Source organism: Coturnix japonica, chromosome 12, assembly GCF_054131305.1.
Source record: "Coturnix japonica strain WE chromosome 12, WE-NBRP24, whole genome shotgun sequence".
Taxonomy (NCBI): Eukaryota; Metazoa; Chordata; class Aves; order Galliformes; family Phasianidae; genus Coturnix; species Coturnix japonica.
Genome location: NC_140674.1, coordinates 13,747,844 through 13,771,003, shown reverse-complemented (window position 1 = coordinate 13,771,003; position 23,160 = coordinate 13,747,844). Strand labels below are relative to the sequence as shown.

The 23,160-nt window shown below is 46.7% G+C and overlaps 1 protein-coding gene across 12 annotated transcripts in view; it reads left to right on the top strand.

Moving 5' to 3' along the window:
- Positions 1–23,160, top strand: part of TP63 (tumor protein p63) — a 113,049-nt gene that overhangs the window by 8,525 nt on the left and 81,364 nt on the right. For 7 of the 12 annotated variants that reach the window (XM_085513613.1, XM_085513611.1, XM_085513612.1 and 4 more), the window contains exons 2-3: positions 4,666–4,721; positions 5,258–5,376. The exons of 1 other annotated variant lie outside the window; for it this stretch is intronic. In XM_085513613.1, coding sequence (XP_085369739.1) covers positions 4,666–4,721; positions 5,258–5,376 — 175 coding nt within the window. Of the gene's footprint in view, positions 1–4,665; positions 4,722–5,257; positions 5,377–7,680; positions 7,834–13,730; positions 13,971–23,160 lie in introns of those variants that run through there. 4 more of the 12 variants (XM_085513621.1, XM_015871911.3, XM_015871913.3 and 1 more) reach the window with 3 other exon arrangements.

Here is a 23,160-nt window from a genome sequence, read left to right as displayed (position 1 = left end):
CTCTCTTCCTCCCCTGCTAAGATGGATCACTTCAGCTTTAATTGCAGGCAAGTGCTTCTGTGATTGGCCAAGGCAGTGAAGCCAGATTTCCCATGGCTTTGGTTTTTTTTTTTGCTGGTGGTGGTTTATTTTTCCTCAAGTCTTTTTCTTTCACCAATGTGTTTTATTGGGACTGCAGTGCACTAGAAATCCACATCAGAGAGATTCCCTGGTGGAGGAATGGACTCCCCCATAGGAGGTACCTTCAGGATGCAGTTAGCTGTACACACCTCACCTGAATCAAGGAGCCTCTCCCTGCCACAGCACTTTGCCCATTTCCATCCGTCTGATACCTCTTAAGGGATGTGTGGACGTCTCCTAGAGCTGGTAGAATCCTAAGCTATGAAGCTTTACAGAATCATTCTAAGCAGTCCAGTAATGTCCCTTTACCCTGTGCTGATCACATGGCAATTTCAAATGACTCGAGCATTTCACATTTTTGTGTAATCTCCTTAATGTGGGGGCACTTTGGGAGCTCTCAGATTTCAGGGAGTTCAGGGTAATTTTAACTTGCTGGGACACTACAAGTTTCCACAGATCTGAGCATGGAGGTCTGGTGGGTTTAGGGAAATGAGGGGCTGGGGAGGCAGCAGGTCTATCTGCCCTTCTTCTGGAGCAGGCATTAACTGAACAAATATTGTTATTGCTTGGAGAAATAAAGGTGCCAGAGTGCCAGGGAGATGGGCATGTGCTTATTTGCAGATCAGAGTGAATAGTGAAGAAGCTTTTTGCTGGACAGTTGGACTTTGTTTTACAAGGTTACCATTAAGCCTTGTTTTACTGGCAGCACGTTAACACAGATTATTATGCAAACTTACTGAAATGCTTATCTGTGGTTTGCTGATGATGATCTATAAACAGTTCTAATCTCCCTGCCTCCATATCTCTTCCTTCTGTGTTTTGTGAAGTGTTACAGGGGAAACGCTCTTCCGTGAGGATGTTTCTCACCCTTTTACTTTCCAGTGATTTCAGGGAGGTGTTTGGATCTCTGGTCATCCAGTCAAACTTCATCTTTGATCATCCATTGATTCTTATTGATTTTATTGAAGTGGATTTTTTAAAGGAACAGCTTAGCTGTGGATTCAAGTTTATTCCAGTTTTGAAGTAGACAGACTCATGGAGCGTACACAGCTTTGTTAATGTTAATCATCCAAAGCTGGATGATGTTGAAGCTTGGAGATGTGCTCCAGGCAGGGACCTGTTGAGCCTGGTCTACTGTGACAGCTCTTCAGACCCTGCTGCAGACCAGTCTTGGTCCCTATATTCAGAGCTGGAAGGAAGAGCAGAGAACATGGTGTGTGAATTGTCACGTTTTACCTGCAGGTTGATGAGTCTTGCAAGGCACCAGTTCTGCAGGATATATTTGAGATCCCTCCACCCTGAGCACACCGCACTCCCTACTATCCCCAAACCTCTGTGCAGGTGGGAATTGTGTTAAACTCAGCCCTGCACAGCCAGGGCTGCCGCTGCCTACACCTGGAAGAGACACAGGGAGAGAAGCCACTCAGTCACAAACTGATTGTCAGAAGCAGCCTAATTTAATTAGAGCTGAACTGGATCATTATTTAATGAGATCTGAGCCTAATTAATTTTCAGAGTCACAGTACGGAAGATGCTTTGTTCCTTTTGAATAGATAATTAAGCGAGGCACACGCGGGCACCCTGTGCTCTGCTGCATTTGCAAAGGGTTTGTTCTTTTTCTTATCTCCATCTTATTTGTATGAGCACTTTGGAATTAGGAATTAATTGTTTTGTTGCTGCTGATGCTGGGTATAATTATCTTGCTTTAGAAAGGCAGTGTTTGTCTAGGACCCAGGGCTTTGTCTCCCAGAGCACGCTGAGCAGAACCACTCTTGAGGTTGCAAAACGGAGGACGAGTTACGCAGAGATGATGAGCTGTCTCCGAAGTGCTCTGAGCTCAAGCTGCTTCAGGTCAGGGACAGAGCGGCCAAGCAGGAGGTGCTGCGGAGGGCAGGTGATGGTGTTTCACAATGCCATCTTCAGTCGGTTTCCCAAGCTAAATTTCACGTGGCTTATCCTCATCTTCTGTTCTGCCAGAGCTGAACGATGCACCACAGTGCTCAGCTGCCTGTCTCTGACAGGAGGAGGACTGTAACTGTTTTACTTGTAGTGGTGCTGCCATGCACTGGATCAGAACAGCCTGGCTGTCTTGTTCCCCGCACACACAGAAGCCCTGAGGATTCCGAGGTTTGTGAATGTATGTTAACATCTCAGTAATTGAAGTGACATTCATTTGCAAGCCATAGATTAATATTTTGAGTTTTCATGTTTCTAGAATGGTGTGTGAATCGTTCTTCCTTGGCACCAGCAATTCACCCACAAGGTTCAATACCCGGTAGGTCATTTCCATTAGAAAGCACATGTTTGAGCCCAGCTTTCTTAGAATGTATAGAGCTTCACAAATAGAAAGGATTCATCAAGAACAAAGAGCTTCATAGTTGCTGGCACTTGAGTTAGTGTGAAACAGAGAACTTTCTCCATGATTTTTTTTTCTTCCCTCGCTTTGCATGCTTTTGTGGGCTCTGTTTGCTCCTTCGCTGGGCATTTGATGCAGCACCGCACACAGGTAGCATGAGCCAGCAAGGAAAACGTGATGCTTGCAGGAGTCATTGACCATATGCCTGAGCTCTCTGCTGCAAAAGCTCCTTCATTGAAGATGAAGGTATGAACTTGGTATGACCAAGTCAAGACATTTAAGTTTTGGTACACATTCTGTATCAAACACAGCAGTGCCTGCCTGACCTCAGCTCGTCCCATCAAGCCAAGAGAACAGTAATGGTAACTCCTTATGCAACCCACCCTCAGTGAAAAAAAAAGGAACAGCTTATGCTGACAACTGATAGAAGCCAGGCTAAAATCTGCCATATCTGTAGACTGATTTTTGCCCTTATCCATACCTTTGGAGATCCCCTCCTATTTCAGTGCCCTTCTAGGATGACAGCAAAAGATGCCCTTTAGAGGGCTGTTGTAGAGTAGCAGATGCCTCAAATCAGCTGCACAAACAGGATGAGCTGCTGATCCATTTCTGCCAACTTCAGCAGTGTTCTGGGGCTGCTTTTCTACTCACTGAAAGTTATTTCTTCCCCTACTTTTACACATCTCTTTACAACTTTCAGATGGTACAAACCCCTTTGATTTTCCTCAGAAATTCCTATCAAAAGCCATCTTGACATTCTCACCTCTAGGGCTCCCTGTTAGGCAGCTGCAAAGTAGACCAGGCAAAATGCATTCCCTGTGTCTTTGTGACTGGAGCCCTGGAAAGTCATGCTGATGGCTGCAGTAGTTGTGTTCCTGCTGGAGCAAGCTTGACCCATAGCTCTTGGTGGATTATATGACCCATAGATCTAGGTGGAGCTATTGCTCCCTCATCTTTCCATGTGGCAACAGGAGCAGCAGCCCCAGGGCTCTTTGCCCTTTCTCTTACCCTTCCCAGCTTCTGTGTCCCAGCTCTGCCCCTTTCCTGCACTGCTGGGAACTCTTGAGCTGCCTCGGGCACAACGAGGTGCCTCATGCTTGCCTTGATGTGGTGGCACAGGAAAGGCGAGGTGAGGGTGCCGAGGGTTGGAGCAAGAGAGCCTGAGAGAGCAGGTGCACTGCGGTTAGGGCAGATGACTCCATCCAGTTACTCATCTCCGAGCAGGTCTCCACTTATTCCTCTCTCTTCTTTTCTGGAAAGTTACTGTAATTCGCTTATTTATGATGCTTTCTGTCCCTGCAGGCGGGATGACTTGTTTTACTGCTATCCACTCACCTGCAAATCATTTCTTTAGGTCAGCTACAGCATCCAAGGGCAGCCTGAACTTACTGAATACCGTCTCCAGCCCAGTTTGCATGTTTTCTAACCATCTTGAAATGTGCAAGTAGTTCGCCTACAGTTTACTGATGGTCTCACCTGAGGTGATGCTGGATGTATCACGAGGATTGATGTATGCCCTCAGCATGGAGCCTTGCAGGGTCACACCTCACCTGAGGGAGAAGATGGTGATGTAGTATATGTAGGCAGATGTCTGGACAAAAGCCAGTCTGAGCTGTGTGGCTGTGGCTATTCCAGTGCTGGGATTACTGAGGATAAGGCTATACTGGCCAGGACTTTCAGCCAGGCTCATGTAACTTACATGGGCTTTGGTCCTGGTCAGAGCAGAGCTCACTGTGTCTGCTCAAAGAGCAGGGCAAAGCAGCTCAGCATACTTATCCCATAGATATGCCAAATGCGTGTCTGTAGAAGCCAGTAATCGATCCCATCCAGATTCCTCACCATTAATCTTCATCTCCAGCTAGCATCACACGTCTTGAGGTCAACAGTGTTGAGATCAGCCAAAATCAATAAAAATCTACATTGTTAGTGTATCCTTAGTGCGGTGCAGCTGTCCTTGCTATGCAGGGAGCATAACTTAATCTCCCAGCACGATGTGTTGAATTTATTGCTTGGCGACATTCAGTGAATATAGAGCAGTGGTGGGTGGGGAAAATCCTGGCTTTTGATTCAGAATTTGTACTACAGCTGTGAGTAAAAACACACATCTGATGTGCTGACTCAAAGCACACTACTCCCATCCGGGCTGCTGTCTCTCACCGTAATGCTTTGCTTTCCTCTTCTCTCTGCAGTTATTGATCTGGCCAGTTCCAGGTGGATGCAGACTGGGTGGAAAAGGGCAGATCAGGTACAAAATTCTACTGAATAAAGCTGCTCATTGGTGGGAAGTCAGCAGTCTTTAATCTTTCATGCAAGGGGGGGAAGAATCATTCAGATTAAGAGATTGTTTCCCTTTTAGCTTAGCTCTTGAAAAACACCACGGTGAATTCTTTCATCTCCTTAAGCAGATCCCCTCATCTGGCTCCCTGGCAGGCATTTGCTCAGTGTCTGTGCCACTCTCTAAGCACAAAAAAAACCTGCTCACAATGTCAGCTCCTGCTCTAAGAGGGATTTCTGAATACCTTTTCCCCAGGCTGCTTGCTTGCTGAGTATGCCCCAGGGCATGAGAAATGGGAATGTACCAGCAGGGGAATGATACAGCTATAGCCCATTAATTAAAATGAAGAGGCTATCCCAGCAGCAAAAGCCTTAAATCAGTAAGAATTCTGCTGTGACATGAATAAGGACAAAGTTTCATCCCAAGTTTATGTGCCATGTGTTCTGGTTTTGTTCCTGTGGAGCTTTGATTTTGCTTATAGTTGGGTTTTGCACTCTTATTCACAGACCGCCTTTATAAGAGCCGGCCCTGGTCACCTCTCTGATGGTTACCATCAAAGCCTAAACCAAGCAGTCACCTGTGAGAAAAGAGAAGCCACCAGTCTGCAGGAGATTTGCACAGATAAGTAAGACTGTGGTTTGTGTGAGGTCAAAGGGAGCTCAGCACATGGCTGTGGAAAGCGTTGGGAGATCTTTGGAAAATGCTAAGCTTTGATCTACTTCTCCTTGAGGTCAAAGCAGCTCCTATTATTTTGCTGCTGATTTGTTTGTGGGTAAAAGTTGAGCTAGAATTACGGAGCAGGACTTTCTGGCTTTAGTTCTGTTTCAAACTTCAAGGAAATCATGGAAAAGTGCTTCTTTCCATCCCTGATGCTTCCTGCAGAGCTATTCTCAGTGTTCATGTTGTCACCTTGTGTGATTTACAGTCAGCTGGAGCCCAGGACGTGTGAGCACATGGTTATGTGTATCCACACTGTGATCCCTTGCCCTGATGCCAGGGATAAATGCTTTGACTCTGGACTTCTGTTATGTTCTCAGAACCAAACCACTCAGCAAGCCTGCCTCGTGATTCCACTCAACCCTGTCATAATGATTTTAGAAGGAAACCACAAGAAACGTGGTGGTTTTGGGTCTTTGTCAAAGCACAGCAGAATGGCGTTGGCTGAGCATTTATTTATTTCTTAATTCATTTTAGCATTACATTCAGAGTGAAAGTCTGGCCATATACCTAAGCGGACAGAAACGCAAAGAAGGCCTTGCATATGGTTGTGGTGAGAAACCACTGGATTTCACTTGAGAACTTAACTGGGGACACCAAGGAGAAGATAGTTTAAGATGCCTGCAGCTATGTGAAATCCCACCATGAAAACTGTGCTCTCTTTTGGGTTATTCTTCTCCTTCTTAGTTCTCTTTTCCCTACAAAGCTCCATTTCTTTGGTATGCATTCAAATTGTAGCTGCCATGAATCCAATACTTTCTTCTCCTTGTCCACTTTTTTTTCTCATGTTCTCTCCAGGCACAAAAGCAGCCCAACTCCCATTTGGCGTAGCTGAAAAGCAGATACTTTCCTCCCCACATCTGGGTATGAACACAGTGGCAGGCTGCTGCTGTGGAACAAAATCTTTTTGTGATGAATAATTGCTGTGGAACTTGCTGGGCATCTGACCATTTATTGCTAGTCAAGGAGTTGCCTAGGTCAGTGGTGGTGTGAGTAATTCTAAAACACTGGGCAGTTGCCTGGGTGGTGTGTAGGCACCTGCACACCCCATAGCTCTAAGCATGTTTGCAGTGCAAGTGGACAGAGCTGCTGGGAGAGCAGCTTTCTCCTCCTGGGCAGACCACCGTGCTGCTCAAGGATGAGGGTGGCCAGCTGGTTCTAAGCAAGTAGTGCAGCACAGTGTATCTGGTTGGTGGAGGTGTTCTCTGTGACTAAGCAGGATCCAGGGCATAAGCCTTCAGCAGGTGACCTGAATTATTCTTCTTCATCTAGAGCTCCCATGGTCCCAACAACACCTGGGCTGGAGGCCACCAGCAGGTAGCACTGACCGGGCTCTCTGTGCCTTGGTGAGTGAAGCCTGCAGTCCTTCCGTGAAAGCTGACCTAGCAAAGGCCCTCTGGGATTAATAACAACAGCAGGCCACATGTGCAGAGCATGCTTTCCTCTTCCTGAGCACTTTACACAAGGATCCTATTGAAGCCAACCTCATGCACCATAGGCTGAGCTCTCTTAGCGCTCTTTAACGGTAGGAGTTGTGAAATATTTGTTGCATCTATAATTAGGGAGTAGAACAGATGGCAAGAGCTTAGTTATAATTAAAGCATAATGCACAGTGAAATAGCCCAATGCAGCCAGTGATTCAGCGGCAACCAAAGAATTTTAATTCTTTCTTTGCTTGGGCTTAAGCTTCAATTGCAGGAATTGGGACTTCGGGGAAAGTTTGTTGCATCACTTCTTACATAGGGACGTGGCTCTATATTAAAGGACTGTGTGGAAACTTTTGATTGCTACGTATTAAGTTATATTGTGTGGTCTTATTTACCTTAGTAACTCGAAATTGTATGTGAAAAAGGCATGTGAATTGTTTAAACAGCACAGAATCTGCATTTTGCAATCTATAATAGCAGAGCCTTTTAAAGCCTGTCTCCCTAATAATTGATTGCTAATGCTTTAGGATAAGTTATTTGGCAAGGTGTTAATTAAACGTTCTTAAGAATACATTTTCTTTCTAAAGCTGCTTTAACAGGGTATTATCAGTAATAATAATTTAATGCATATTTAACACCACTTTCAAGCATGGTTCATTAGACATTAGAAGTGGAAGCAAGTGGCTAAAGCTGCTCATTTACTAGGAGACAGGACACTGCTCTCGGCAGTGACTCTACGTATAGAAGCCATCTCGGAGCACGGCCGGGATGGGTGACACCGGCAGGTGGCGTTATAAGGCACCGCCGCCGGCTCAGCCCTGGGGCGATACGTGCGTTGTCCCGAACGCGTGGCTCCATCGGAGAGGTCAATGGGTCATGGGTTAGAGATTGTATGAGGAGCCCTCCCAGGCACTGCGGGACTCTGAGCACCTCAATAGGTAGGTGGGTGCTGGGGGAGGAGGGACTGGGTTTCTAAGAGGCTCTATATGGCCTATAGGGTGATTACTGCTTTGTGAAAGCACTCATGGCAGTGTTGGTCCAGGTGAGCTTCCATTGCTGCTGGTTAATGCTTTGGGGATTTTTTTGCTTTAATTGCTACTTGGTTCTCAGGCTGGGCTTTCATCCCATCCGTTTGGGTATATGCCTGCAGGAGCTGTGCTCACACCTCGGAATGCAATAGAGGAACATTGCTTTCCCAGTGCTGGGAAGTGGAGTTCTGCCAGGCAAGCAGTGAGTTTATGTTGTATCCTGTTTGGAAGCGAGAACATTCTATCTATTGAGCTCTGTGCTTTTGCATGGAGGATTTGGCAAAAGGACAGAGAGGCTTCTGCTTGCGTGAAGATTATGCAGAGATGGGGAAACACCAGGGGACAATAGCAGCAATAATGAGACATTGCTGAGATTTAGCTCAGCTCTGACTCACAAGGAAAAGTTGGAGGGAGTGAATGAGGAGTGATGCAGCAGTATTCAGTCTGCAGCGTTCCTCTTTTCCTCCGTTGAGGTAAATGCCATCCTTGTGAGTGACTTTTGCTCAGAGGGAGTCTCTCCATGTCAGCAACTTGTTGGAAGCCTTTTTTTCATTACATAAACAGACTTCTCCCTCATCTCACAGTGCAGTGCTGCTATCTGCCACTGACCTTCAGAAGCAGATAGGAACAGCCCTAACACCTATGCACTTATCTCTGTGGCATGTGATATGAAAGCTTGCAGGTGGGAGTAAAGCTGAAGAAAACTCTGGGATGGACCTTGGGGTGAGAGGCTGAGGATAAACCGGTGCTGGGGGAGTGAAGAGAAGCAGCAGGGAGCTGCTGGCCCAACCAAACACCCTGCAGGATGCAGCTCCCAGGGTTGTTGGTCCCAACCTGGGCTTGACCCCACAGGGCTTGCCGCCGCCGTGTGTATTTGCAGCACGGTTCTGGCCAGAATGCTTGACATGTCATGTGGCAGCTGTACAGGGAGGCCAAGCCTTCCACCTACACAGCTCCTGCCTCTGCTTTGATATGCAACCCAGACCAGACCCCATGGCGGGGTGTTGCCACCTGTCCCAGCCCTGCTCAGCCTCCAGCCCAGCTTTAGCCGAGCCTGGGGCCCCGCTGTGTCTCAGGAACGCCCTGAGATGGTGGCACAGCTGCAGGGACCTCCGGGAGGGAAATTCCCTCTGCCCAGCAGGTCTGTCATTCCCTCTTCGCCTTTAGAGCAATGGGAGATTCCCATTGGAGTCACACAGTGTCCTGCCAGCTCTTGAGGACAGGGCAGGGACCGGAGTATTGTTGGGGAGCTGACTGCAGTGGGGAAGTCTGCTTTTTGTCCATGTTTCTGGTTTATCTCAGTCTCACATGCTTCCCCACACCATAAGGACTGGGTTTTACTGTCCTATGGCAGGCCAGGGAACAGCAGTTGCAGTTTGATGGTGCTGCTTTTTGGGCTGCTTCCTTCTGCTCTGTCTGAATAGAGACAAGGGCCCTGGTGTTTAGGAAAAGCCAAGAGAATCTCCTGCAGTATTCATTTCCCTTCCAGCTAAATGCATTAATCCAAAATCCATGGTCAGCTTCAAGCCTGCCTTCTTGTCATCTCCTGTGGTAGAGTCCTGGGGACAAATGTTCCAAAAGCAGTTTGTGTTTCATTACACTGTTCGTTATTCCTTCTGAGAGTAACACCAGCCTATACTGCTTCCTGCAAGTGGATGGTGCTCTGACCATGCAGGTGTGACATACATGTCAACAAAGGCAAAAAGTCAGTTCTGAAAGTGGTTTTTGATGCTTTCAGGAGGGTTTGAAGGGTGCCCTCTTTCATTTCTTCCTAGATCTAGGTAACACTTAGCAGTCAACATGAGCATATTGCAGAATACCAGTGTTTGCATGTGCTGCAGACAGAAGGTGCTAGGGGAAAGTATGAAATAAAATGGCTTTTTTATTTTCCCCCCTTCAGTTTGTTATTCTATTAAGTCTCCTTCTCTCAGTGCAAGCAGAGCAGGGGCAAAGGTTTGCATGAGCCCAAAGCCAGAAGTCTGACATTTGTGGAGCAATTGGACCAGAGATTGCTGTTTCCTGGAGGTTTCTCCCATCACTGTGGTGTTTGGGTTGGTCCTCTGAAGCCTGTGAGGTCACACAACCCTTCCCCTTTCAGTGGAGTTGTTGGTAAGGTGTCTTTCCTCTGAGCTTAGTTCTGTTGCTGGAGTTCCTAAAGCCTTATCATCTCTGAAACCTTTAAATATTAGTAAAAATTTAGTTGCAGTTGGAAAATGCTTTCAGAAAGGATGCTGACATGGTGTGATTGTTTTCCCTCAGATAGCCACAAGAAAGGTTTCTTATTGCCTGGGGGGAAATTATTTCCCCCTCCCAAGTATCTTGAACAAAAAGAATCCCCAAATATTCCATGGAGTTCTCGTTTTGGAAAGAAATTCATTGAAAAATAAAAAAAAAAAATACAACCCACAACCACTCCCCTGGAAATCCCAAACTATGAAGGAAATGTTTCAGCCCCTTAGTCTAGAGGGTGGGGCTGATTCCAAGCAAGTCCTGCAGCCAGTAGTTGGGAAGGTGGATGAGAGCGAAGCTGGAACCTGCCTTTCTCCATCTTCCTAAGCTCTGAGCTGCTCAGATGGCCCCAGACCCACAGCTCTGGAGCCATAGGGGTGACAGGGTGACAGTGCTGCTCTCCTTTTCACCCTTGTTCAGGACAAAGGTTGGCATGCATCTTGGCACTGAGTTTGGGTGGTGGTGGCAAATAAATCTGTAGCAGTCCCCTCTGCTCAGACACATACACATGAGAACCACATGGAGAGGGTGCACGGAGGGGGTAATGAGAAAATAGAAAAACAGGCAGGAAACAGCTGTGGGCTTTCCCAGACGTGGAAGCAGCAGCGACAGAGCGATGTCCCGCATTCTTACCCACCTACACACATGCTTCATCCGCATATCCCCATACCGCCAGCTCACCGCAAGCACTGTGGGCTGGGCTGGAAATCCACTGGCCAGACAGATCCCCGACAGCCTGGCTTCCATCATTCTCTTGCAGGGCATGCTCCTGCTGCTGCTGGGTTAGCATTGCTCTCAGAGCAGCCTGCAGGCATCCCAGAGTGGGCAAGGAATGCTGGGGATGTCATAAGCCTGTTTTCCTCTTGAGTTGCCCACCTTTGAGGGTTACTACCACATGAGGTCCGTTTCACAGCAGGTTTTCTTTAAGGCAATGTGGATGGGGTTGGTCAAATAATGGGAGAGCCTCTCAGCTATGCACAGAGCACTGGCAATAAGCACACACCCGCTGTTGGGCTTGTGTTTCCACTGCAGGCTGTGCTATGCAAGGAGCGCCCTGTAGCTGAGGGGAGGTTAACAGTCTAGCTGCACATGCAGATATCAACCCAAATTCATACTGAATTTCATCATTGGGAGCCCTTAGCTCAGCAATGGCTGCAAGCAAGGGGCAGGAAGGAAGATGGGGTTGGGCTGTTGCAGGTGGTTGTTGCCTGGATGTCACCCGTGGCTTCCCCTGGCTCCACTTTTTGATGAGAAAAGCAAGCAATAGACCTTTTCAACCATTTCAAAGAATATCTAGATCTCTGAGGGAAGCTGAAAATGTCCAAATCTCTGGGAAAAGGCAGCCAGGTTCTGCGTGTGCTGCCAGTGTGAGCCAAACTGTGAACCATTTGCATTTGCCCAACCCCAGGCATGAGGACTGGTAAGGACTTGGGGCAGTTGGTGGCCCTTTTTGAAGTTTTTATGGAAATATCCTTGCTAGACATCCCCTCCCATCGTGCGAGTGAGAAGACAGCCCTTCTCTGAGCTCATTACAATTATGTGGTGCTTCTTTTTAAAATTAATTAGTTTTTTTTCAGGAGCAGATATTCTTTTGGTGTGAATTACAAGCTGGAGACTGGCTGCCTCTTCTTGACTGGGGTGCTGCTAGACACGTTTGGCTCTCAAAGCAGGAATCACAGGCTCGGTGGTTTGGGCTTTAACAAAATTGGACTTAATGTAACTGAGGAACCAAGGAACACATGGAAGGGCACATGGATGCTGGATGATCCCGGCAAAATTTCTTTAGGTGTTGCAAAGTGGGGCTTTCTGCGCCATTGCTGCTGTGTTGTGTTAACGAGGTGTAAGAGCAGAGCTGGAGTTCATCTTTGGCAGCAGAGGCAGCCCAGCATCTTCCAGCCCAGGAGCAGCTCTTGGGACATCTTGGCTAACCTCATGGTGTTAACTGGGCAGTGCCAGGTGAGGAGAAGGGCTGCGAGCAGTGGGGCAGGTCTGGATCATGGTGTGGGAGTTGTCCAGCCTTCCCCTGCTTCCAGCTTTCTGGTCCTGGCATCTTGCTTTGGCAGTTCCTACACTTCTGCATGGCGCAGGTTTGATGTTTTACCCCAGGCAGATGCAGTGTCTAGCAGCAAGGAAAGCCTTAGCTTCAGTTAATAAACGCATTGTTTGTGTCCAGCCTCTCTTCCGAGGCCAACACCACTTATTGTAGAGAAAGTTGCTTGGGCTTGGGCAGGGATCAGCCCTACGAGTTTACAGGACTCACAATTCACAGATGTTAGGAACTATCAGGCTGAGTGTGGGTGGAGAATGTCAAGTCTGAAATAGCTCCCCTGGCACAGGCAGCAAAGAAAATGTTTCCACATGACATTCTTTGAACCAAAATTTCCTACAAGGGAAGAGCAGAGGGAAAAATAAGAGTCAGTCGCTGCCTTCTCAGAGGGCTTCAGCTTTTTGCTCAGAACTTTGGCATCCGTGCTGACATAAGCATGAGAGATGCTCAGTAGGTGAGCAATGGAGCAGCACCCTCTGTGTACACAAACATACATGTCTGCTGGAAGATGCAATCCCATTGGGTCATAGATACATGGATGCTATTTTTTCCTGCTGGAATCCATTTTAATTTAGCTCCTGATTCATATTTCATTCATTCTCCAAAACCACAAAACCAGGATAGGTTTACAGCCTGTACTATTTGGATGAGTTATGGAGGGGGAATAAACAGGGGAATAAAGCAGGTTGCCTTCTGAAATGATGGTCTGAAAGGAAGGAAAAAAAGTAAGAAAAGGCAAGGGGAAGGGATTTGAGGTGCCCTTCTTGGTTTTCAGTTTATTTATTATCTTCCTCTCACCTTAAGTAATGGTGGACTTAATTTTGCTCTTATTTCTTCAGGCTTCAGTGGTTTGAAAAACACATCATCCCTATTTTCTTTCTTGTTACTTCTCAGGATATTTGAAAGTATTGTAGTTTTTCACATGGAAAACATGTAATATTTTCAGAACACTAACACAAATATCTCAGTTTTCTTTGGGAAAAAAAAAATAACAAGAAAAGATAGGGAGTGAAACATTAAAAATTACCTCTGATGCTTTTTGGAGAGGGGGGAGAAACGAAGGGGGGACAGAGGCACAGAAGTTCAGAGCTAATTTTAAATGAGGAATTTCCCCATATTTTGTCATTCTGCTTTTGAAACTACAACCACAACAGACAGTTTGAACTGTGTCAAGAGAGAGGCTGAAAAAGAAAATTTCCCCAGGCTGTGTCATGCAGGTATTGGCCCCAGGGAAGCTTTTTAGAGCGCGACGAAATGAAGTGCAGGCAGGGGAAGCTCCAGCCAGCTGGAGCTGAGGATGACCGGCGGCTGTGGCAGTTTGCAAAATCACAAGAGCTGCCAAAATTAAACTGTGAAGTCAGGCGGGAAGGCAACCAATGGCCGACGAGATCAGAAGTTCAGAGATGCCCAACATGAGCTCCCAACAACAAGTGCGGCCGACGTACACCGGAGTTTATTAAGGATGTTGAGAGGAGGGGAAATATTGGCGCAGAAGATGCCCAGCTGGTGAGGGGGGACGGGTGGTGATACTCAGGTCACTTGATGAATCCCATTGGCCAAGCCCCTGGGAGATCCCACCCATCTGCAAGTGTAAAATAAATCTCTAAAGTTGTATCTCGCGTACCACTTGACCTTATTGCTTTTGGCTGGCTGGCTTTGTATCTATTTATTTATTTTTTTGCCCGTACCCTGAGAGGGGCTGGAAGGAAATGAATTTTGAAGCAGCGCCGTTCAGCACCTTGCAGTACTACCCAGAGCCCTGCATCCCGCGGTGAGTCCCAGGCGTGACGTAGCCCTCTCCTATCGCGGCTCTGATCTCGGTGACTCGTGTAATTGTTAACTTGCTGCTATCGGCCGGGGGCAGCTGGGCTGCATGCGGAAAAAATGTGCCGCTCTCTTCATGCTCAGTGGAGCTTACTATTATTTTTGGCTTTCTAACAGGTTACTGTTTAATTATAGGCATCCGCTTAAGATATCGGCCTCTTCCTCTTTGGCGTTAGAGGAAAAATATAAGATAAATAACGTGAAAGCCGATAGCGTTTTGGAGGTGAAGGTTATGCAGTGCTGTGGGAAGTGCACGGATTGCTGTTACCTTCTATAGCAGCGTATGTTTATTTGTGTCTTTAAGTGAAAAAACTCCTGGGAAGAATAGAAACTTAATAATTAAGCTCTGAGATTTGGGAATTTAAAAGATAAATAAATCATTTAAAAGATTCAGAGAGGATCCCCTTCGAAGGGAAAGCATGTCACAAAGAATATGTTTTCATTCTATTTAACAGCCAGCATAGAGCCTGACAGCCACTCTTATTTTAGCTTTGTTGTTAAGCTGAGTTTTAGAACTTTCCAGCAGATAAAAGAGTGTGTCCGCACGAGGTATCACGGTGTCACATTGTCGGTCTGTTTGTTTCTCCCAATAGCAGATACTATATTTAAGCATGTAAATGACATGTAGATGGTATTTTTCCAGTCGTAAAGTTCGGAGAGGTGAAATCCTCAGAGCGCAGTCTCTTGCTGAGCTGCTTTAAGGCTTCTTTCTGGCCGTGCTTGGAAAAAGCCCTGGCTGCTGTCTCACCGTGGCATTCTGTCTGCAGAAGGGTTAACTCTTAACCCATCCTTTTCACGGTGCATGTGTTGCATAGCTGAAGTCTTGGCCACTTCGATCTCTTTTTCTTTCCCCTCCACTGCCAGGATTTGTTGCAGCATTACTGTTTTCCCCCTTAATGTGCTCAGTGCCACTGTGCTTTCGGTGCTCCCTGTGCTGGGAAAGGAGAGGAGGGGAGCTGGGAAATAGCGAGCGGTACTTGGCCATGCTGCCACAGTGCAGGAATGTGGAATGAAGCAGGGAGGGGGGGGTTGATTTCTTTTCCAAAGCACCAGCACGAGGCTGTCGGCTACATGCGGTCATGCTCTGCTGTCCCAAAAACCCACCGACCCCAATGGGGAGCTTTGTGGGATTAGGAGAAGCAATACAGGAGCAGCACCCACTGGGGAAGCTGCACTGGATGTTGGAGCAGTGGGGTCTTAGCATGTTGAAGGATCGTAGAATCACAGACTGTCCTAAGTTGGAAAGGACCATTGAGGATCACCAAATCCTGTTCCTTTCAAATCACCAAATCCTGTTCCTTTCAAGTCCAACTTTCAGTGTTTAGAAGCTACAGCTAAGCAAATTCCCAAATAGAAAATTGAAAACAATATTTTTTAATATATTGGAAAGTCCAAAGATGCTCCAGCAATAGTACCTGAGCTGTGGAGCTTCCTCCCAGAGCCTGTGAACTCTGCCAGTTTGTCCCATCCCGTGTCAGAGAACAGAGCTGCAGAATTGGCACTGTGACTCAGGCAACAAACCCAGCTGGAGCAGGAATCAGGGAATAAAACTCCCTTAGTGTACTTTGTAGACCCATTGGAGTGGGTCTTCCTCACCATTAAGTCTGTGTCCTCCAACAAATCACTGCTCCCAGCCGCATGCTTTAGCAGCACAACGAGGTTCTGTGAGTGGCCACTGTGCTGTGGGAAGCTTCAGGACAGCTTGGGACAGATAAAGTTTGTGACACCCCTCGGTTGTAAAACCTGATCGAGATGTAGCTTAGTGTAACAACACGTCTCAGCTGTTCCACATGTCTGTTTATACGAACAGAGAGTGGCATTTGTCCAGTTATTAGTGGCTGTTCTCTGCGTGGTCAAAATCAGCTGGGAGCTGGTCCCTGAAATACTTCTCTTGGTGGGAAGGCATTATGGTGCTCAGCTTGAGGCTCTGCCCATGGGATGCCTTTCAGGATGTGCCGGGTGACATTCTTCTGACTGATTTAACAAAACTGAGCACTTTCATAATTGCATGTATTTTACACACTTTGAAACATTTTTGCTTTGATGTGGTCAAAGCGCGTTATTTAGGCAACACCAGTGTGCTTCTCTGCAACTTGGGCTGCGTTAATATCTTTCCTTAAAATTATATGTAAATAATAATCTAAAGAGCAAACTGATAACATTGAGCTCATTGAGCTGAGGCATGCTGGCAGAACAGTTGTGCTAAGTGTTATAAATGCTGTTAAAATAGGAGGGGGGGTGTTTCATGCTGACAGCCAGATCTGCTGGGACACAGGACAGGACCCTCCTCCTCTGGCATGGGGGAGGATCTCCACCTTCTCTAAATGCCCACCTAGCTGCAGCTGGAAGCTGCTAATGCAGAAGGAGGATGACACTATAATTATGATCAAAGTCCAGCTGTTCAGAGCTATGTAATTAGCTTCACTCTCCAAAGCTGCCTTTTTTTTCAGCTAATGCCTGATTAGGGGAGTGCTGCTTACAGATAAGTTACTTGTAACTTAGAAATAATGGTCATTAGGCTGTGCTTCACCCAGGAGCTGCCTGTTGTTTGGGCTGCACCTGCCTGTGCTGGATCCTGCCCTGCTCACCCTGTGCCCTGCTAATTGGTGCCCCGGCATTTTGTGTCACTGAGGTTTTCATATAATTGCTAAGGTTGGAAAAGACCTCTAAGATCATCAGGCCCATCTGTTGACTCATCACCTCCATGCCCACTGATCACATCCCTCACTGCCACATCTCTGCAGTTCTTGAACACCTCCATGGACAGTGACTTTGCCACCTCCCTGGGCAGCCTGTGCCAGAGCATCACCACTCTTTCTTTCTTTGGAGGCATCCTGCATCCTGCTCTTCCTTCCTCTTTCATTTACATCTTTGCGTTCTCAGCACATGGGGAAACATGGCCTTGGGTTTTGATTGAGGAATTGCTAAAGATAAATGAAAGAACAAGCCACCAAGCAAATGGGGAAAACAAATAAACAAAAACCGGCCAGTTATGCAGAAAACCTGTTGGTAATAGAGAATGGAGGAAACTATGAGAAATGAGTTGGAGCCTGGAAGAAGGAAAGGGCTCAGGATATGACAGCATCTTCTGCTGGGTTCTGTAGCCATAAAAATTTTGATGAGCAGGGATCTTCCATCAGGAGCATTGCAAGTGTGGCTTCACCTCTCTCTTTCAGTTCCCACACCTACCAAATGGGGCTAGCAACCAGATGGCAATTATCAAGTTAGAAGCCTTATCAATGCTAATTTAGCTGGGGATGATGGAGCAGAGCAGTGCCTAAGATGTTACAAGGCAGAACCCTGCAGGAGGGTGTCATCCCATGTGCATAACTCTGTATAATACTTGAATTTGAGTAACTGCATGGGTTTTTTTTTCTTTCTTTCTTTTGTGCTACACGGTGCTAAATAAAATAACCTAACTCTTGCTTTGATGGAGCTGGAAAGTCTAATCTGCCATTGCCTTTGAGAGGGGAGCCCAAATCTGCCCTTCTAGCAGAAAGACCTGAAGCCAAGTGAGGAAAGGCACAGCATTTGGTTCTTCTTCCTTTCCCATAAGCTCTGCTCTTCCCTCACCTCCCTCCTCTGTTCCCTACCAGACCTCCTCTCTATGACAGAGACCTCATAGTGCTGAGGATGCTGGGACCCATCCCAGTCACTGCCAAAGACATCACTTTTTTCTTTCCCTCTTCAAAGTACAGTATTGGCTCTTCAGTGTCAAAAAAAGATTCTTAACTGCTTGGAGGCCCTTTTAGTGCTGCTTAAAGGATTAAGGTGGAACTGAATCGACCGTTTTCTGTTGTTTTTTTCTTTCCAAGTCCCAAAGGACTGGAAGGAGAATATGCAAAGTCTTTCATGTGGTCCTTTTTCCTCTGAAGAGAGAATACCTAATTCGTAGGATCTTGCTTAACTTCCAAAAAAGCCCTGAAAAGATGAAAGAATTGAGTTCTCAAAGGCTCATCTACTTAGATATGTTTAGGGTATTTGTGGTACATGTTATAAATATAATCCCCTGCTGATTTGTGTGGTACCACCCTGCTACAAGCTGATTTGCCTTGGCTCTTCTCAACAAACAGGGATTTCTGGCCTGAGATAGAGCAAAAGTCCAATTGACCAACTGGTACTGAGCCCCTTTGGGAAAACATTCAAGGCAAGGGTGAGGAAGGAAGGTCCTGGTTAAGGAAGAAATTAGGGAAACCTGGGTATCTATTTGGTGTCTTCCCAAGGAACTGAGCTCTAAGTTAGTTTTGTGTTTCTCTGAAAACCTTCCTAGGAGCTCAGGTGTAGTGGTGGGAACCAACAGTTAATTTTGTTGTAGAAATGTTGACTTCTGTTTAATTTAATTTTTGAGAAGCTGTAACCTATGGTTAAAATGAAAATAATTAGAAGAAAAATGCTTAGTACTAATAGATTTCTGAGATTTGTTTGATTAGATCTGCTGATATTGCCTTGACTGCTTGCATGGCTTTGGGAAAACATTTGTACCTGTTCTTAGTACTTACCTATATGATTTTAGTGCCTTACAATGGTATAACAGACCATCTCCTGGTGGGATTTGCTGCTGAGTCATCTCCTATCAGGTGTTTGAATGCCACAGGTGGCCTGATGTGATAAATACTGATGCAGGCAGGGGAATTCACTTAGCACATGGAGCTATAAAGAGTGAGCAGGGGGGAAACCCTGAGGTAAGTTACTGGGGGGGGGGGGGGGGTTCAGGCTCTTAGCAACACCAAAAGAAGTCTGCTTACAGAATATTGCCTTAGGGAGATTCAGTGCCTACTGGGCAACATTGGTCTGCCTCTGAGTTGGTGTGTGCTGAAAAAAAATGCATAGAAAGAAGCTTGCTCTGTGCTGCTGGGCCCTACAAGCAGCAGCTGTGTGTGCAGCCCTGAATCAGGGTGGCTGCCTGAACTTGAAGAGCTAGTGGGGGTAAAGCCATGGGTTTAGGTGGTCAAATACAATGGAACTGAAAACTTAAATGAAAAATGCAATTACTTTTTTTCCATGTTTGTTCATTTGAGGATTTTCTTCTTTAAATACACAGGCTGGCAATGTGATTCGTAATTGGAATAAAATTGGAGACTCTGGTGTGTTCATAGCTCTCCAGGAGCTCTGTGCTCTGAGATAATCACAAGCAAAAACCATAGATCGCTTTAGGTGTGGTTGCGTATTGATGAAATTATAGGGAGCCTACCCTGTAATTTCTTAAGGCCAAGCGCAGTTGCACAAGGAGAGATTCTGTGAGCAGGGCAGTTGTTGTTTCCCTGCACACTCATGGTGTTTCTGATAAGCAGTTCTCTTGTCCTTGTCTTCCAGGATTGTAATCTGCTCTTAATCCTTTGTCCTTCATCTGCTCTGTCTAGCAGCTATTTTGTGACATTAGTGAAAGGTTTTTGTAAGCGCTGTTATTTTGGAGAGGATTTTCTGCCCTTGGGCTTAGCAATAGCAGGCCTGCCACAGAATTGCTCAATGTTGAAAGCTCTGTATTTAGCAGAAGACCTCCTTGTCCTGTAGGAGCATCGCTGGTGGTAGGGTAGGAAACTGGGTGTTTTATTTAATCATCCAAAGCAGGACTGGACTTAGCAGGTTGGTTATGGAGGATCTTCAGCTAAATTCAGATTTCAGGGCTGCCCCTAACATCTGTTTTGCCTGTGTTTCTCTTTTGCATTTTAATTATTTACTGAAACACAGGATGTTGCTCTTTACAGTTTCCTGCTTCTAAAGAGTTTGGGGGACTTTCTGCATTATCGTGATGATTTAATTTATATTTCTTGTAAAATTCAACCTTCCTGAGAGTTTGAGAGAGGGACCTCGTGCATCCCCTGATGTGATGATGGTGAGGTGGGGGATTGGACTCTGCTCCTAGGTAACAGCAACAGGACGAGGGGGAATGGCCTCAAGTTGTGCTTGAGGTTCAGGTTGAATATTAGGAAAAGTTTTATCCCAGAAGAAGTGGTGATGCACTGGCACAGACTGCCCCAGGGAGGTGGTAGTCACCATCCTTGGAGGTGTTCAAGAACTGTGTTGATGTGACACTGAGGGACATGATCAGTGGGCATGGTGTGATGGTTGGATTAGATTATTTTACAGGCCGTAGTTCTAACCATAAAGATTCAATGATCTTGACACTGGCTGCTCAGTGTGCCGTGTTGCCCAGCGCTTTCCTAGTTCTGCCCCCTCCCAGAGCCACATGGCATCTCATGTGAGAGCCCATGCATGAAACCCTACTGCCTTCCTGAAGCTCTGATGTGCTCAGCTGAGTTATTTTACCACCTGTAATCAATACAGCAATTTCTCATTCTGTGTTGTGGTCTCTGTCCTGGCATGGTGGAGGTAGACTAGTGAAACCTGAGAGATACTGGCTGTGCTCAGCACTGCAACGTTTCAACAGACAATAGTTAGAAGAGGGAAAACCCAAACCTCCTTGTTTCCTGTGGGAAATACTGCAAACAAGATCCTTGTTAACAACGGACAGTAGTGAACTGCTGAAGTTGTTATGGGTAAATACTGAGCTTGTGGAAATACATTGATAAGCAAAGCTGAAAATGGGAGGTTTAATTCAGAAAGCCTTAGGAAGGTCAGGTTTCCAGCTTGACTTTCCTTTATATGTACCTCAAATCGCTCCAGTGCAGTGATGAAGGCCTATCATAGCTATGCTTTGTAGTCACTTAAAAATGAACGTTCTTCTGAGGTTGTTTTGCTTTATTTTCTGTTGCTATTCCCTGGTGCTGCAGGGAATTGGATAACTGGGAAGCGACACAATGAACTGCTTTGGGCTGTGGTTTAGGCTGCTTTTAACACCTGCTTTTGTCCTCTTGCCCTTCTGGAAAAGAGCTGCCCCATGAAACCAGGGTTTCCTTTTATTACCATGCAGCATTATCTAAAATTGAGCAAGATAAGTCTTTTTTGTTGTTGTTGTTGTTTAGACCAAAGGGATTTCTCTCTATTCCTTTTGTCGTAATGTGCTTGAATATGTTTTATGGCTTCTGAACGCTTTACCTGTCAAGTCTACTTCGCAATGCTCATTTTCAAGTGTGCCTTAAAAATACCTGGATTTTTGTATTCCTGCTGCTTGCAAGAAGCCTTCCTCGCAGCAGCAAGGCTCTGCCCTCTGCCTGACAGCTCCCACCACTCCCTCTCTGCGAGCACCCCCAATAAGCTTGGGCAGGGGTCAGTCAGCAGCTGTGCTAAAGGGGTGGCTGGTGTATGCTGAACCCCAATGTTGTGCTCCAGCCCCAGGCTTCCCAAAGGGGGTTGCTCAGGTTCCTGAGTGGTTTTCTGGTGGCTGCAAGGGCCGTGTAGTCCATACAAGCAAGTCACAGGCAGAAGAACGTCTGACAGGGTGCAGGACGTGCTGTAGCAAGGGCTGACACCTTGGTCAGAGCTTTGTCCTTCTCTACCTTTGCTGAGAAAGGGAGTAAGTGTTTGGGACGTGAGGGAGGGCAGGGGATGTCTGTCGCTGGGTGAGAAGGTGGTTTCCAAGGATGGGTGAGAAGCTGAGGGTGGAGAAGGGGGTGTCCAGAGCTCAGTGGGTGATGAGAGAGGTCTGGGAAAGTTCATAGAATGCTGACGGATAGAAGGAAAAAAAATCAGGGGTGACTTTCCTCTAACAATTAGGGGATGATAATGATATCTCTAGTCCTGGCGGGGCCATTTGCTTCCTGAAGTCCTGAGGACAAAGAAATGCTTCCGAAACATAGAAGTGGACCCTCTTGTTAGGCTGAGAACAATGCGATGCAGTTCCTGGGTTGCTGACATTCTGAATCTGTCTGGCTTCCAGCAGTGGTTTGCAGTGAGCTGTGCAGTGCCCAGGCCAGGAGCCCCTTGGCAGGGCAGTGCAAGTTCATGGCTTTTCTCCCCATGGAGTTTTGCCTACACTAGAACAAGGTGCTGGTGTGGGGCCGCGGTGATGTAATGTGCTCTGAAGGGATGCTGCAGGTCTGAAAATGCTGCATTCACTGCGGGCATCATCAAATGCGAGCTGACTCTAACTGAAAGAAGGTGATGAATGGCAGAAAATCCCCCATATGTTTTTCAGCACGGTGAACCGTTCTGTGCAGGCAGTTTCACTTTCTTTGCTATGGGCCAGTTTTGTCCTGAAGGCTTGAGCAAAGAGCAGTCAGAAAGCTGAGCCATCTTTTCTCTACCTGTCCCCTCCACTCATACACAGATGAACCCAAAAGAGAAATTTAAGTCACAGGGAGACTAGAATGCATGTACAACAGACTGTCAGAACACTGAGGTTTTTAAGGCAACGCATTCAGCATTCCTCTGAGACAGAATCATATGAAACATCATACATCTTACAGCTGAAGCAGAGCAAATACAATACAGGCTTCATTTGCTTATGGAGCAGGAAGAAGCTCCAGTTCTTGATGGATGCAGTAGGGCCTCAGCAGTGTCACAGGCTCCTTTTGCTGCCTGTCACTCCCAGCTCCCCTCTCATGCCTCCCATGTGCCTTTGGCTGCTGGCTTCTGAGGCTGGGGCTCGCCCTTTGGGCAGTCAGTCTCCTCAGATTTCTATTGCACATCTCTGTCATTCTCTTTTCTCCCAGCTACCCTTCCCATAATCATGGAACAAGTTGCCAAGGGAGGTAGTAGATGCCTTAATCCTGAAGACACACAGGGTCAGGTTGGATGGAGCTCTGAGCACCCGGTCAAGCTGCCAGTATCCCTATTCATTGCAGGGAGTTGAACTGTGTGGCTTTAAATGTCCCTTCCAAATTCATGGTTCTGCTGTGATCCTGTGCTGCTACTGCACACAGTCTACACATGGGCATGCATTTGGGGCAGGGTCTCCACTGGGCTCTTCCAGGGTGCACTTGGCCACACAGGCTGGGGTGAATGTGGTCTCACTGTGGGGAATTCTAGCAAATGCCGCCTGCCAGGCACACGCCTGTCCCGTGCTGCCAGAGCCCGCTTCCTTCTCCCCTTGCACAGCTGTGTGCTTCATTAGGGAGCGAGGTCTGCAAATCATGGTAGCATCAGAATGCAGAGTGGGGGGAATTCCAGCAGGACTAGCACTGCCAAGTTCCTGTGTGTCAGCAATGGGGTCAGAGGAGGAGCCCCCTCCTCTCTCAAGGACTGAAATGCAACTCATGGCAAGATTTGGGCGATTAAACGGTGTGTTCATCATCTTA